This window comes from Labrus bergylta, chromosome 20, assembly GCF_963930695.1.
Source record: "Labrus bergylta chromosome 20, fLabBer1.1, whole genome shotgun sequence".
NCBI lineage: Eukaryota > Metazoa > Chordata > Actinopteri > Labriformes > Labridae > Labrus > Labrus bergylta.
In genome coordinates, this window is record NC_089214.1 from 2026936 (window position 1) to 2041492 (window position 14557).

Consider the following 14557-nt stretch of genomic DNA (forward strand, 5'->3'; position numbering starts at 1 on the left):
CTCATACTTTTATCTCTCCACTGACATTCTTCCTCCATCTTTCCCCGTACCTTCTGAGGCCGCTGAGTGAGTCCGTCAGGCTCTTGACCCTTTTCAGCATGCTGTCCAGTTTATGAGGCTCCTCCTTCAGAAACTTTACCGCTTCCACTTCCACCCTGAGCACGGACCGCATTCTGGTTTGGAGGGCTGGGAACTCTCCTGAAAACACACAGAGGTTAATTGTTGATCAATCTATCTTTTCATTTAGATTTCAGAGTTATTATTTAATTACAATTAAAAATGATGCTCTGGTCGAAAACGTTGTGATTTAATAACGATTTTGTGGCATACCATCTTCTTCTCTCTATTTAATAGCTGCCTTTAATGTTTCCTAATCCTGTACAAAAGTCTCAGAGTCCTGACTGCTCTGGATTTGTTTGGACCAGAGAAGGTAGGCGGTTTTAAGGCGACCCCCCCACACGGCCGTTTTTTGACACCCCTCAGTTTGTCAGATATGAGAGCAGTTATCAGGTCAACAGGTGTTGCAGCGATGGAAGCGGTCAAGAGAAGTGGTTCAGATAGAAGTGATTGTACCCGACCTAAAAAGCCTCTGCATGTTTCTAATAAGCTCCACGAGCAGAAACGTGCTCAAACTAGGATCAATATTGGAGATGCTTTTGAAAAATGGAGAGAGGTTAGAACACAGAAAGGTTTACAGACCCATGCAGAGCTGGATAAACACTGAAGCTTCAGAGTCCACCACATGGTGACCTGAGTGAGCATCTCTAGAGAGGGGGGGGGGGGAGCTCTCTATGATGTTTTGAATTTAGACTGCAGTACCCATTTTAAACACTAGGTGTCAGAGTTACATACTGATTAAAAATACAACTGATCAACTTTATCATCCTAACAGCAGTGTGATAGGATCCAACTGTGAAACTGTGTAAGTAAAAACTGGCAAAGTGGTTCATAAAAACATCATTTGAAGTATTTCACTTCATCGTTGTGTCTCTAGTGTCGAGACGTTTGTTTGTTTTCTCACCTTTGAGCCCTGCCAGAGATTCTCCAACCTTCCTCAGAGTCATGGCGCCCTCCTCCACATCCTTCAGGGTCACGACTCTGTGTGAGTCTTTGTGCAGAGAGCCGACATACTGCTCCAGATCCCTGCAGGGACACACAGAACACACACACACAGTTTAAGATGAGCAACCCTGAATATCTATTTCTTTCTGTTATACTGGAATGTATCTTAAAAGGCTCTGATATTTACTCCTTACAAACACCAGGGGGCAGAACTCTGTCATTTATCTGAAAGACCACACAGTGATGTCTGACCAGGGTGAGAACAGACTTCAGGTCACAACACACACACACACACACAAAGAACAATAAGATCACATTTAAATGAGGATTAACACTGACAAGAAACATTTCTTCCATGCAATCCACTCATCCACCCTCAGTGTCGAGCACGGCCTGATCCCAGAATGACACAAGTCCACACACTCGCTGCAGACTTTTTAATGGACAAAAAACAAAACAAAAGACTTCCTCGCTCCTATCCAAGTGCTCAAGAAAAATGGCAGCTCTGCAGGGAAATGTGCTGAATGATAACATTGTGTGCAGAGTTGGATTGCATGAGAGGGGACCCCTTGAGAAAACACTCCTTTGGAGGACTTTCCCTAAAGGGAGCAGGGAAGGTAATAAGGAGACAGGGTGTTAAGTGCCACGGCTGTGTCGGAAAAAATCAGAGCGATGACGGGAGAGTCCGACTGAGAACACAGGAAAAGAGATTTGCTGTTTTATTGAGCCTCAAACGGACAAAAACAGAGCGTCAACAGAGCGGTTATCTCTGTGTGTCAACGATGCAGCCTTTAGAGCGTTTACTCTGAGATGTCATAACTCATCGTAACTGTTGTCAAGTTAAACGTACAGTGTTGGATCTAAATGATAAACTCTAACTTACAGTATATAGCACTTTTATTGTCTTCTGACTACTCAAAGCACTTTCAATACAAATTCAAAAAACTTTATTTGTCCCCGGGGGACAATTCAAAGACACACAGAGCAGTAAATTAACAACATTTTAAACCTAAGATATAGTGTCACACATGCATATTGCAGCACAAGTACACAGTTCTTTATTACACATATTTGTATGTCATGTCTATCTTTGTTTATTTTATATTAGCTTGAGTACAGAAGCACTTGTGATGAACGGAGATGTTTTCTGCACACTACTTTGCACAAACACAACTTTATCTTTCCTCTCTGTGGACGCCATCATTAGGACTCCCTGAATGTTTTTGATTTCTTTGCCAAGTTTTTATAGCCCTGCTGTCTTGGATTGCAAAACAAACTACTACACAAGGTCCCACATTTACACTAAACTTGGGAGTTCTGAGCCTTTTTTTGTTTTTGCAGCAGAGTTGAACAATCTTACAAAATGTGCTCTAATGGGTCGTGATAGATTCAGTTCTCCCCCCCTGAGATGGGGGGGGGGCGGTTTTCACACCACATTCTCCCACTGGTCTTAAAGCCAAGCTGCCCTAATTACAAAGCCTTATTTAAAGTGTCGGCAGCCGTAGCTTTGCTGACTCACTAACTGGCTGGAAACCAAGGCTAACAGGGAGCTAAATCCACTGACTTCCTGTCTGTTCATTCCCCTGTCTGCAGGAGCCGCTACGGTCGTGTTTATTAAGACGACGCTGTTTGACCTTGCCCGTTCACATCCAAATAAAAGGATTCAATTACTGCTCCCTGTTGGAAGTAGAGGCAAGGGGGGAATTAAAATAAGAGCAGGGGAGCGAGAAGTTTAGCACCATAGTTGTGTCCATTGTTTGGAGTCTGCTGTTTCTGAGAGGCTGGGCGCTGCTTGCCTGTATGAACCTGCGAGCTGTAATTTGAAGGGCGTTGGCTTGTCAAAGAGTCCATAAGTGAATAGCACAGGTGAGGAGCTGATAAAAAAAAAAATGAAACCTTACAGGGGTTTTGTGTTCATGGAAGTGGAGCTGCATGGTGTGTACTAAAACCATCTTGTGCAAAACTCTCAGTCAAAATCCATCAGGACAACATTCAGTAATAAATGCAAAAAAGTTCATTTATTTAACACTGTTATGAAGGTGTGTGTGTGTGTGTGTGTGTGTGTGTGTGTGTGTTCATCTTACCCGAGCTGTGTGAGAACACGCTCCTCCAGGCCCAAGTACTTGTGCCTGTCCTCTTCTACCAAAGCCCTCTGCCTCTGCACCGGGTCCTCCAGACCCCGCATGGCCTCGGCAAGTTTAACACTGATTTCCTGCTCGGCCCGCTTCAGCTGGACTCGCAGCGCCTCCTGGTTCTGGAGCTGCACACACACACACACACACACACACACACACACAGAGTAGAGGAAAGAGATATAAGAGGAGGAGTTGAGCTTTTAGATACTAACACACTGAAGATGAACTCTCTCAACAAAAGGAGAGAAGTCGGTCTTTACCTGCTGCTGTCTCATCTGATGGAGCTGCATCCTGAGGTCGGAGACATTCTTCCTGAACTGCAGGAGGTTGACTTTTAAAGGAGCTGAGCGATTGTCTGACGGGGCCGCACTTCTCTTGGCAGCCATGACGGGAGAACCACCTGAATATGGTCGAGGAGAAATCTAATTATAGCATTCATTTGAAAACTAATATAAGGGTAAAACAAAAGAAGGGTGACAGAAACGGGGGACCCCCCACTGTTCTTTAAGGTGGTTAGTTAGGTACACACACTAATAAACCTATCAAAAAAACTAGTAACACAAAATAATACAACAGCCTAAAAACTATAAAAAATGTACACATTAATTAAATTTCCATTTCACTTAATGATACTACGTCTTATATGACATTGGACTACTTTTTGTATATTTACAAAAATGGGTAAAAAGATATACTTATGCACTTTTAAATTATTATTTTTTATTTTTTATGGAAGGCATCTCGCGACCCCCACTTTGGGAACCACTGACGTACATGATACATATATTTTTGAATGATCATTCTGTTCCAAGCATGTCTGAACTACGAGATCAATGATCACTTAAGAGTGTAAATCACTGCACATGAATCCTTCACACCAACACCCTGCTCTGATTTAATATTCCTGATGAACTCTCCATGGCTGTCGTTTCACCTGCACAAAATGAACATATGTATATATACATAGATATATATATATCTATAATATACATATACATATATAAATATAATTATAATGGCAGCTGCTGCCGGTCTGAAACGTCTGTCAGGTGGTTTTGGCATTTAAGTCACCGCTGGAGACGGAGGGAAAGTGGTGGCAACCATGGCAACCAAAGGAGCTTTTTATTTGTTGTCTGGGTGAGAGTACCTACACACGCGTTGACAGCAATAATAATTTAATTCAATCCCTCCAAAAGCCCAGCCTGAGTTTTTTTCACTTTAAACACCGGAATACAGAGGAAGCTGATCTGAGGGAGCCTGAAGATCATTTCATATTGTTTCATAAACAGATCCAATCTTTGGTTCCTCAGAGCGGGTTGAGTCTGAAGTAGTGTTGTAATGGTCGAAACCGGTCTTGGTCTCGACAACACTTTTCGATGGACTCGGCCTCATCTCGGAATCTAAAGCACTTTTACTCGGTCTTGTCTCGGTCTCAGACTGGGCGGACTCTGAATATTAATTGAAGTCCACCACTGATCGGCTATTTTCCACGTCATCACTTTGATTAGAAAAAAAACGCCTCTTTGTAAAACAACAAATAACTTAAATTAATTCATAATTTCATTTTTATCACCCTGGTTTTAACCACAGTCTTCCCCGTGTTATGGTCTAAGCGAGTGACACGACCCCCTGCACACAAGATGATACATTTTCAGAGATATTTTATGGTCTTTATCTTGACTCGGTCTCGTTCCCTAAATGTCTCGGCCTCGGAGTACTCTGGTATCTCGGGTATGTCTTGGTCTCTGTTAGCGTGGTCTTGAATACAACACAAGTTTGAGGGACTACTTTCTTAGTCGTAGGTAGATCCAAGGTATGAAAGGACGTGTTTTGATTTGTCACATTGAATTTTTTTTAGAGCTGTGAGCAGCACAAAAAGAAATATCAAAGACACATCCATGGTTTTAGATATACCACAAGATACCACAAGAAATGCAGAGATAATAAGTTTGTTTTGACCTTTTTTTAACCTCAGATAAAAGGTGCTCATTATGGAAAGTTGTGTCACTGCTTGTGCGCGACACAAAAGCTCCGGGAATGTTGTCCTCTCTCTCTTTGCAGAGACTCACCCTCCGTTGAGGCAGTAAAAAGGTCAAATTTTTGTCTTTCTAATCCAAACACCTCTTGTCCCTCACACACTGCCTGACAGCTGCCTGGACCTGAAGTACAGGTTATAGTGTACACTTGTGTTTGTGTTTCAGGCCTCGGGGGGAACTCGTCGTCCATCAGAAAGACGTGCAGGCTGTGCGGTGACAGTGATGAAGAAGCACTTTCAGGGACGGTGGGAAAAGAAAAAAAAAAAACTTCTCATGTTTGATGTGGCTGTAACATTTCTGATGTTTTGTAGGTTCACTGAAGTGTAACATGACAAGTAAATCCCTCGGAAAAAGCTACACGAGCTCGACATGAGATTAGCTCTCAAGACAGATGAACTGTGTTGTGTGTTGTTTTTTTTTTTCTGCCGCTGGCGAGGTGGCAGATCTTTATTATCACGACACAAATCTGGCCACTAAAGCTGAGACTGAATCGCTGAATAGTCCTGGCAAAACATCTTGATTTAAGGAATAGAATAGAATAGATGTTTATTGCCATTTGCACAGGTACAGGACAGTACAGGTACATTGGGATTTTTGTGCGTTTCTCCCTGAGTCCTTCTACAAAACATTTTAAATTATCTATAAAATAGAATAGCATTATAAGAAAAAAACTACAAATAAAATAAATAAATAAGTTGTAGTAACAGCTAAGTAAATGTAAAAAATTGTACAGAAGCTATACACTGTATTAAAGCAAAGATATAATTCAAAAAATAACAAGGGGAACACTGTACAATGAAATGAAAATATAAATATGTTTTCTTGTCTCTACTTTCTACATCTCTTATTGCACCTGAAGTTATTGCACACATATTTTTCACATTATATAATTACACTGTTATTTTGTTTTTAAGGTTAATATTGCACACTTGTATTGCAAGGAGTGCTGCTTGTGTTAGCCCTGCTGGTCTGTGTCTCTTATCTCTTATTAAACTCAATGTATCGGGGAGGGGGGGGGGGCACTGTAAGGGAATATGAACCGATGACAAGCAAAGAAGCCTGACTTTGTTTCCCCCTCTAGCCCTGATTCTCATTGCAGACTGTTGACTGACGCTGATGTGTGGGCTTGTCTGCACAAGACATAATGGCGCTAAAACTCCTGTCTAGAAAAAAAAAAAAAACAGAAGAAAAAGTAATGACATGGAGCAGGATTACAGTGATACTAACCTGAGCTGTGAGCGCTGTGTGTGCTGTGAGCGCTGTGAGCGCTGTGAGCTGGAGATGACGTCTTCGGTGGTCTCTCGCTGCAGCCAGAAAAAAAAAACTCTGAAGAGGAGTTTTGATTGTGGAAGCAGCATCATGGAGCACTTTGTACTTAAAGGTTAGTATTAGTATCAACAAACATGTTACAACATAGTGTGATGGGGAAAGACTGACAAACCAGAGAGGTTAAGATGATGTTAATGGAGTTAAAAAAAAAAAGAAAATCCACCAGTGCTCAGTATAACATGGCGGGAAAAACACACTCACTGCAGAAACAGACCTTTGAGTCTAACTGTCAAGCAAACATTAACATACAGGGTCGTAACAGAGCAGACCAAGGTGCAGAGAGTTGGAATGCAGCCAGGTAAAAAAAACCACTCAGTGGCCGTTTATCAAAAAAGAAAAATTACTTTAATATCAGATTCACAGTCAGACCTATTTCCTCTCCATCAGATGCTTTTAAAAACCTGTTTGATGTGCCCATTGTAGACGGGACACTTTATCTTTTCTCACTCTGGCCAAGCTTCTCATTTTTAAACTCTATTTCCCCTGATGCCTCACTCTGTCCTCTGCTGTGATTGCTTACCTTGGAGGCTCCTTGCTGCCACTAGTGTTTGGCCCCTTTAAAAGTGCATGCTGAACAAGACCAGTCAAGCTGGCAATCTGTTGCTCCATAGCCTTCATTCGCTCTCTGTAGAAAACATCAGAAAATTCTACTTTCAACACTGAGGCCGAGTGGATTATCACAGCTGCCAACGAGAGCAAAATGAGCCCAGAATCAAAACTGGATAATCAATTGTTTTTTTAATTACCTGACCATGAATCTACGGTTTGCTTTATGGGCTTACACAGGGGGAAATAATTAGCAAATTGATTTGTAATGTTGACTCAAATCAATTGTTTCAGAATTACAACAAAGCTGTCGCACTTGACTCAGTCGTTGAGTCCCACAGGAATGAACAAGATGGACGACTCGAACCAGAAAAGAACTCTGAGGTTATCAAGTCTATTGTTCACTAAAGTGTGTCACCTCTCAGAGCAGAAGACGGCCCAAACACCAGGCGGCTGAACAGCGGAACCTTAACACTGAGATGGCTCGGTTGGGGCCTTGAGGTTTGGAAAAAGAGAACGGCTTTTGTTCTCAGATGTCATGATTTATATTGAGGAAAAAGATGTGGGGGGGGTCAGCTGAGGACACGGCCCCCTGGTTTTAACTGAACTATAGAGACAATGGATAGACACAACAATCACCAATGCCTGACCTCGGTGGTGAAGTATATTTTTAAAGGAATACATTCTATGACAGCTGAAGAGTGCTGAGTGTTGGGACCGAGTTTATTTTGGAAAGCTAAGTACAGTACTTCCCCCCTTGGGTTTCTCATGGGGGGGGGGGGGGGTCTTGGCTGCCCAGGTGGTCCGACCTGATCTCTAGGACTGATTGGACCATTTTTAAATACTTCTACAGCATGGTCAATATTGTCTTTGGTTTTCTGAGGTTCCCTGTAGGCCCTTTGACCTCCTGTTTTAATAAAAGCATGTTGGCCCTGTTAAGTGACAAGAATACCCCCCCCCCCCCCCCCCACCCACCCCCCAGCTCTCTTTCCATGTTTGTGTTCTCTCAGTCAGAGTGGGGCAAACTGAAACCAAGAACCAAAAAAATCTCTGATGGATTACCCGAAACTGAATTAAAAAAAAAAACGAAACTCTACATGGGGATTTGTTTTTATAACAACTGTTGCAGACTAATGGAAAAACAAAGAGTGGGTTTTAAAAAGGGGGTCTGCAGGTATCAGCGTGTTTTGTTGGTGGGGACTTTGTCTGGGTCTAAAACAACGCTACAATAACTAACACTGGACGCTCCGAGGTTTGGATAAGGACTGTGAAAATAAAGGTCAGATAACAGGAATCTGTTGTTCAAACAAACCAAAACGGATGCATAATCATGTGAGTTATTATTCTGCTGTGTGCACATCTGGATGCTCGAGACAGTGAGGAGGGGGGTTACTGTGTCGCCTTCATTCATGGGTGATGAATTAAGAGTCAGAACCAGGGGATTGGAAACCAGCAGTTCATGGTTAGGGTGAAACTGGGATGCAGAGTTAGTCCATGCTCCCATGCAAAAAACCTTATTTCTAATTTGAACTACCCCACCAGCCCCTTCTTTATGTGTAACCTCCGGCCCCCCAAGGTGCTTATCTTACCGTGTCTGAGGGTCAACAGCAGGTGGGATTGGACCCTGAAGGTGACCCTGAAGATCTGCAACTACAGGTGATCCCATGTTGCTGCGGGGCTTGGTCCCCGTCCCGTCGTCCTTCCTGTAGGACTGGCGCACAGGTGAGTTTCTCTCAATGGGAACGCCATGAGGTGGAACGCCATGAGGAGGCCCACCATGAGGAGGAACGCCATGAGGTGGAACGCCATGAGGTGGACCGCCATGAGGAGGTCCGCCATGAGGAGGCCCGCCATGGATGTCAATCATGCGTACTTCAGCCATCCTGTGAGGGGATGGGGGAGGAGTCTTGGAGCCCAAAGTAGGCAACTGGCTGTTTCTGGATTTCTGCCTGTACAGAGTCGGATGATCCATAGTGTCCGAGGGGCTCGGACCCCCGTAACTGCTTGTGGAGCGAATGGAGGCGCGGTGAAACCCCCCCATTAGTTCTGGACCGTCTAGCCCGGGGTTGGGGTGCGGCCCGTGGGCGGACGCCATGTTCATCCTCCCCTCTTGGAGCAGGTACGGGTCTGCATACAAGCCCTCGTTCCCCCTGGCGAGACTGTGGCTTTTACCCCCCACGTCCTCATCCGGCTTGACGTCCCGCCTCTCCAGGATGGCGCTGGGACACGGCGAGATGGAGCGAGCCGGCGGGTTAGCGTTAGCCAGCCGTTCCCGCGGGATAGTGGCGTTGCCGGGTATGGAGCCCTGCCGTGGGCCGAATGGAATCCTAGAAGGGGACGGGGGCATGGAGTGGGGGGAGGGCGGTAGGGCGCCCTGCATGGGGTGAGGTGGCGGACCCATGGGGGGCTGTCTCAGAGGGTGGGGTCCATCACGGGCCGCATGTACCATCTCGCTGTGCATCTGTAAAAAAAAAAGGACAAAAGCATATTACTGCATGAACATTGTTGTAGTTTTCACTTCACAAAATGCATAAAAGAGTCGAGAAAAGAAATCCAATTAAGGATCGGTCAATAAATCTCAGCGCCCGAGAGCTTCAGCCAGCGTTTATTTTCAATATAACTTTTTACGTCTGGACTGAAGCTGCCCTTGAAACAAAAAACATCCATCTCACTCAGTTTACACCACTGTTTTTCCAGGGAAAAGGAAATACTGTCAGCAGTTTTTTCCAGAAGCCGGTTAATGGTTTCTTGCAAAGGCGACTGTACACGGAGCAGCATTTCAATTTGAATCCTGTGTGTTAGAGCTTTCTGAAAAGAAGAACACGTTTAGCTCAAGGGTCGGAAAGTAGCTGCATCATTTGCAAAAAGATCTATAGTGAGCTTGTCTGCATTACTGTTCTTTAGAGGGACCACCCATCAAAGGAGCATTAAAGGAGAATGTTCTAATATCTTAACATTAACACTTTTCAAATGACTGTATGACAATTAAAGGTCAAATCCACTTTACATATGTGTCTCTAGCCCTTGTGTCACAGGCCGTTTTTGAGATTTTCCCTTCATGACATCACAAAGGGCAGTAGCCCCTCCCCCAGGTGGGTGACACTCCCACAGCTAGGTGTTTGTTCTGCCCTCTGAGTCTGCCTTCTCACCGTAAACAATAGGACATGGAGCGAGAAAGACCGAGTACACCCAAGCCCTTCCAGAGAGGGGGCGTGGTCAGACACCGCTCATTTACATATTTAAAGGTACAGACACAGAAACAGCCTGTTCTGAGCAGGGCTGAAATAGAGGGGTTTATAGACATGATCAAATACAGGATCAGAGTGGAGGTTAGCATGCTTAATATCTACATGTGTACAAGTGTTACCAACATATTGTGAGTTTTCTTTAATCAAAGCTCAAGTTCAATATCGGCTAAGAAAACTATTCTCTGAGCTAACAAGCAGGGATATAACCTGAACAAGTTTGTGATGTGCTGAGGAGTTTCACACGAAGGGATGAATCCAATCTATCTGTCTTCCTGTCTTACCTTCTATCCTGTCAGACAAACAACCTATTGTTCCTCCGAGGTATGACTCATAGGTTACGCCTGCATAAGAACACAAGTCACAAAACCTCATGCAAAGTTCCTCCAAAAAAAACTTCAGGTACAGGTTTCTGACACTGTGCTCTCTCAGTGTTATCTTTGTTTATATTAGCCCCGGTGCAGATACGGATTTTCACCAGGTGAAGGGAATAAAAATATGTGTGTGTGTGTGTGTGTGTGTGTGTGTTGGGTTGGAAAACAACAACCACTCAAAGTGTACAGTAACAAAGGGCTGAGGCTTGGCTGTGATAACAAAGGAGGAAAAATAAAGAAGCTTGCTGGCAGTGAAAGCACACACAGCCCATTAATACGGCAGCTACAGGTCTCACCAAGCAACAAAAAACACATAATAGGAAATCTAAGACGCACGGAGCCACTGTGGACTATCATCAAACCTCTAATGACTTCTCTTTCCAAGGTGCCCGCACGTCTGAAAAGAGAAGTCGCCCCTCTCTTTCAAAGCCAATTCCAGCACGGCCTTATAAGGACAATTTGGGCAAACTAGTCCAACCCCAAACAGATGTTACACCCCTGGAAGCCAAGCCGAACTCAAAATATCCTTTGAATAAATCCACTTTATAAATCCAGCTGCAGCTTTTTTTAGTAACATGATGATAAATTGCAGCTTTAAGACAAAACAGTAGAACAATAAACACATGAGCGTGCATGCCAGGATGACGGGAGGCCACGTTCAGAAACATTTGGTTTGAATTTTGACTTGTGGACTCTTGTTTTTGTGCTCCTAAGTGTCCGATGATGGAGGCAGCATGTCAACACTTTTTTATTTTTTATATTCAGGTCTAATTACAGATTTTTTCCCTCAACTGTTTATAGGTTCTTGTTTAAATCTCACATATTCTTTTATCCCTGCACGGGTTATGTACATTTCTTGTATAAGTCTATTTTTAATTGCACAGTTTAAGTTTGATTCATCTAGAGGTATTCTTTAAATCTTTTTTTCAGGTTAATATATATGTATGGGAGGAGGGGGGAGGGCGTTGGTTTTGTGGTTAATTTGTAACAATGTCATGTTTGTTTCATGTCACGTCTTTGTAACCTGCTACTGGATGCTTTGAATTTCCCTTGGGATCAATAAAGTATTTATCTATCTCTCTATCTCTCTATCTATCTATCTATCTATTTATCTATGTCTGGTTGGGGTGCATAAAGTCGGCTACATGTCTTGCTGTGTCGGAGATGGAAACTGAAAAAAAAAACAAAAACAAAACTGCAGAGCTTCCGGAGAGGACGATAAAGAGAGAGAAGGTGTGCTGCCATGTTCATACAGAAGAGCTGTGTGTGTCTGCACAGACTGCCTGCAGTGTGCCTGGAGTAAATGGGAGTAAATAATTACAAGTGGAACAAAACAAACATTCACTTTTTAATTTCAGGATGAATGCCAACAGTGAGTGGATCGCCCTGAAGAGAGGAGACCAGAGATTAAGACACCGATTGAACCTCTGTTTACTAAATATCTCCCGCAGCGATGTGTACATAACATCATCTGTGACAGCCACTATTGACTACTCAATACAAACACAAAGCAGCGCTTCAGGCAGAATCCCCTTTTCATAAGCACGGATTAATATTTCTAAATGTTTCACTGTGTTTTCATTTGATGAAACATGACTGAAGAGAGGATTTCAATTCTAGGAAATTCCTCTTTATTCAAACAGTCAGCTGCTTTATTCTCCCTATCGAGTCACGCATCGGTGAATTTGTAGATCGTTCCTGACATGAATAAGACGAATGCTTTCATAACCAGAGACGTCTCAGTGAGGCCAGAAAGCTTTGATCAATAATAGAAGAAGCTGTGGATCTTTGTTTTTGAATCTGGTGCGTGGCCTGCATTCCTGCAGGACAAGAGGATCCTCAAGAGCCCGAACAGATGTGAAGAATCCCCCCCCCCTCCCCCCCGCACCCTGATAAAGTGTTTGAACAGGTGTACAGATCATTAGTTGTAGTATTTGCCCTTTCGGTTTGAGTGCCAGGGTTTCTGTGTCATTATTAAAAGTCCCACAGCTGCAGAGACACAGCTCGTCTCTGTGTGTTTTGGGAAAGTTCAGCCCGCCATTAAATTCTAAAAAAAGAACAAAACTCATTGAACGTATTTCTCTAGTAATATCCTGAAAGTGTGCATTAACCAGCCGGGGGCCACCACACACACACACACACACACACACACACACACACACACACACACACACACACACACACACACACACACACACACACACACACACACACACACACACACACACACACACACACACACACACACACACACACACACACACACACGTCGTCTAGACTTTGTATCTGTGTCAATGGCTGCCTGGTTAAACATTGACAGAACTATTCATGACAACAATCTTTCTCTGCATATCTCCACTTCATATCGTGATTTCACAATGTTTGCACATAAGAGCCCTCGTGAAGTTGCTGAATTTGTCCCACTTTTTTGCAAACCTGCTGATTCATCGAGTGTCAGGAGTTTTAAAATCGGCCTGAAAATACGTCCAAACACAATTAAAGTTTTTTTCCCCCCTGATGCCGAGTTGTAACCGTCCGTGCCTTTTAAACTGTTTGTACTATTAAACTCTTACTTCATTTTTTCTGTCTACTTTTGGGAAACTTTTCACTTAAATGTCTTTTGTTCACGTCCCCTTAAAGGACCCACTGAGAGCCGCCGCAGCAACTCGTCTTTCACCTGCGGAGACTAAAGAGAGACTTTCTGCAGCACAGAGACCTCTAAAGCCATCATCATGTCTGCCTCGTCATTCCTTACACCGTTATCGTTTTCACTCTATGACACATGCTGTGTGTGAAAAACAGGATTATAGCAGAGGGTTAATGTAACTCTTTTTTGCAGCACTCACAATGGTGCTGCAGCAGGCGGAGAGGAGAGGAGCAGTGGGTTAGGGGGAAAAAAAAAAAAAGGGTCAGAGGGATTAAAGCAGAGAGGATTTAAGGAAAAATGTTTGAGGAAACAGCTCGTCTGTGGGTGCGGGGGGGGGGGGGGGGGGGGGGGGGGGCGGGTCTGTTACATCAGGAGGGAAACAAACATGCTGAGATTTAGAACAAGTGAGATTAGAGCTGATACTGGAGGAAGACTGAACGAGGAAAAGAGTCCAGAGATTTGAATGCGATTGTCCCTTAAGGAAGCTGCAGCAGCGTGTGCGGGGGGGGGGGGGGGGGGGGAGGCCCCTCAAGAGAACAATATCACACCCGCTGGAGCAGATTAAAGAAAAGCGAGTGGGGGGGGGGGGACATTCTTTCCCCTGAAGTGCAAACAGGAATCGAACGGAGGCGGGGGTGATCTATCTGCAACAGGTCTGCTTGTCTTACAGCAGCTTCTCATGTTTTTCTTTCACTTCTGTGTTTGCATGTGCAGTGGTGAGTACTCACCCTTGCGTCGCCGTTAGCCGGTCTCGGTCCGTGGCTGAAGGCTTGTGCCGGGTCTTTGTGGTAGACCTTCAGGCAGGAGTGATCTGTGATGTTCCTGTAAGGGGAAGAAGTGTCCCAGGGTAAAAAAGCAGCCCAGATATCACCGTCTGACAGCGGCCGATCCTGCCTGAGCCAGGATCTCTTCAGCAGCCCCGCCAAGGGCACGTACCCTGACGGAGGCTCTACCTGTCCTCTGCTGTTTGACATCTCCTCTAAATCTCTTAAGTCTATAAAAACATCGGCTAATACTTTGTTTGAAATGTGGCCTCGACTGCATCAACGCAGAATAAATCCTTCTTTCTTTCGCTGCTGTCACTCTCTCACTGCACTGTTGCACCCTGGTTACCTGTACCAACCTTCAAGGATCACAAGACCTTTTTTTTTTTTTTTACAGCCCAGATAATGAATCAGTCACT

The 14557-nt window shown here is 44.1% G+C and overlaps 1 protein-coding gene across 13 annotated transcripts in view; it reads right to left on the reverse strand.

The window, feature by feature from the left end:
• si:ch211-285f17.1 (sickle tail protein homolog) overlaps nt 1–14557 on the reverse strand; it is a 120665-nt gene that overhangs the window by 10980 nt on the left and 95128 nt on the right. For 12 of the 13 annotated variants that reach the window (XM_065949001.1, XM_065948998.1, XM_065948994.1 and 9 more), the window contains 8 exons: nt 14103–14196; nt 8698–9569; nt 7083–7187; nt 6461–6537; nt 3458–3597; nt 3147–3322; nt 1022–1143; nt 51–198 (listed from right to left, as the gene is read on the reverse strand). In XM_065949001.1, the coding sequence (XP_065805073.1) occupies nt 51–198; nt 1022–1143; nt 3147–3322; nt 3458–3597; nt 6461–6537; nt 7083–7187; nt 8698–9569; nt 14103–14196 (1734 nt within the window). The remainder of the gene's footprint in view (nt 1–50; nt 199–1021; nt 1144–3146; nt 3323–3457; nt 3598–6460; nt 6538–7082; nt 7188–8697; nt 9570–14102; nt 14197–14557) is intronic. The other variant, XM_065948997.1, reaches the window with a different exon arrangement.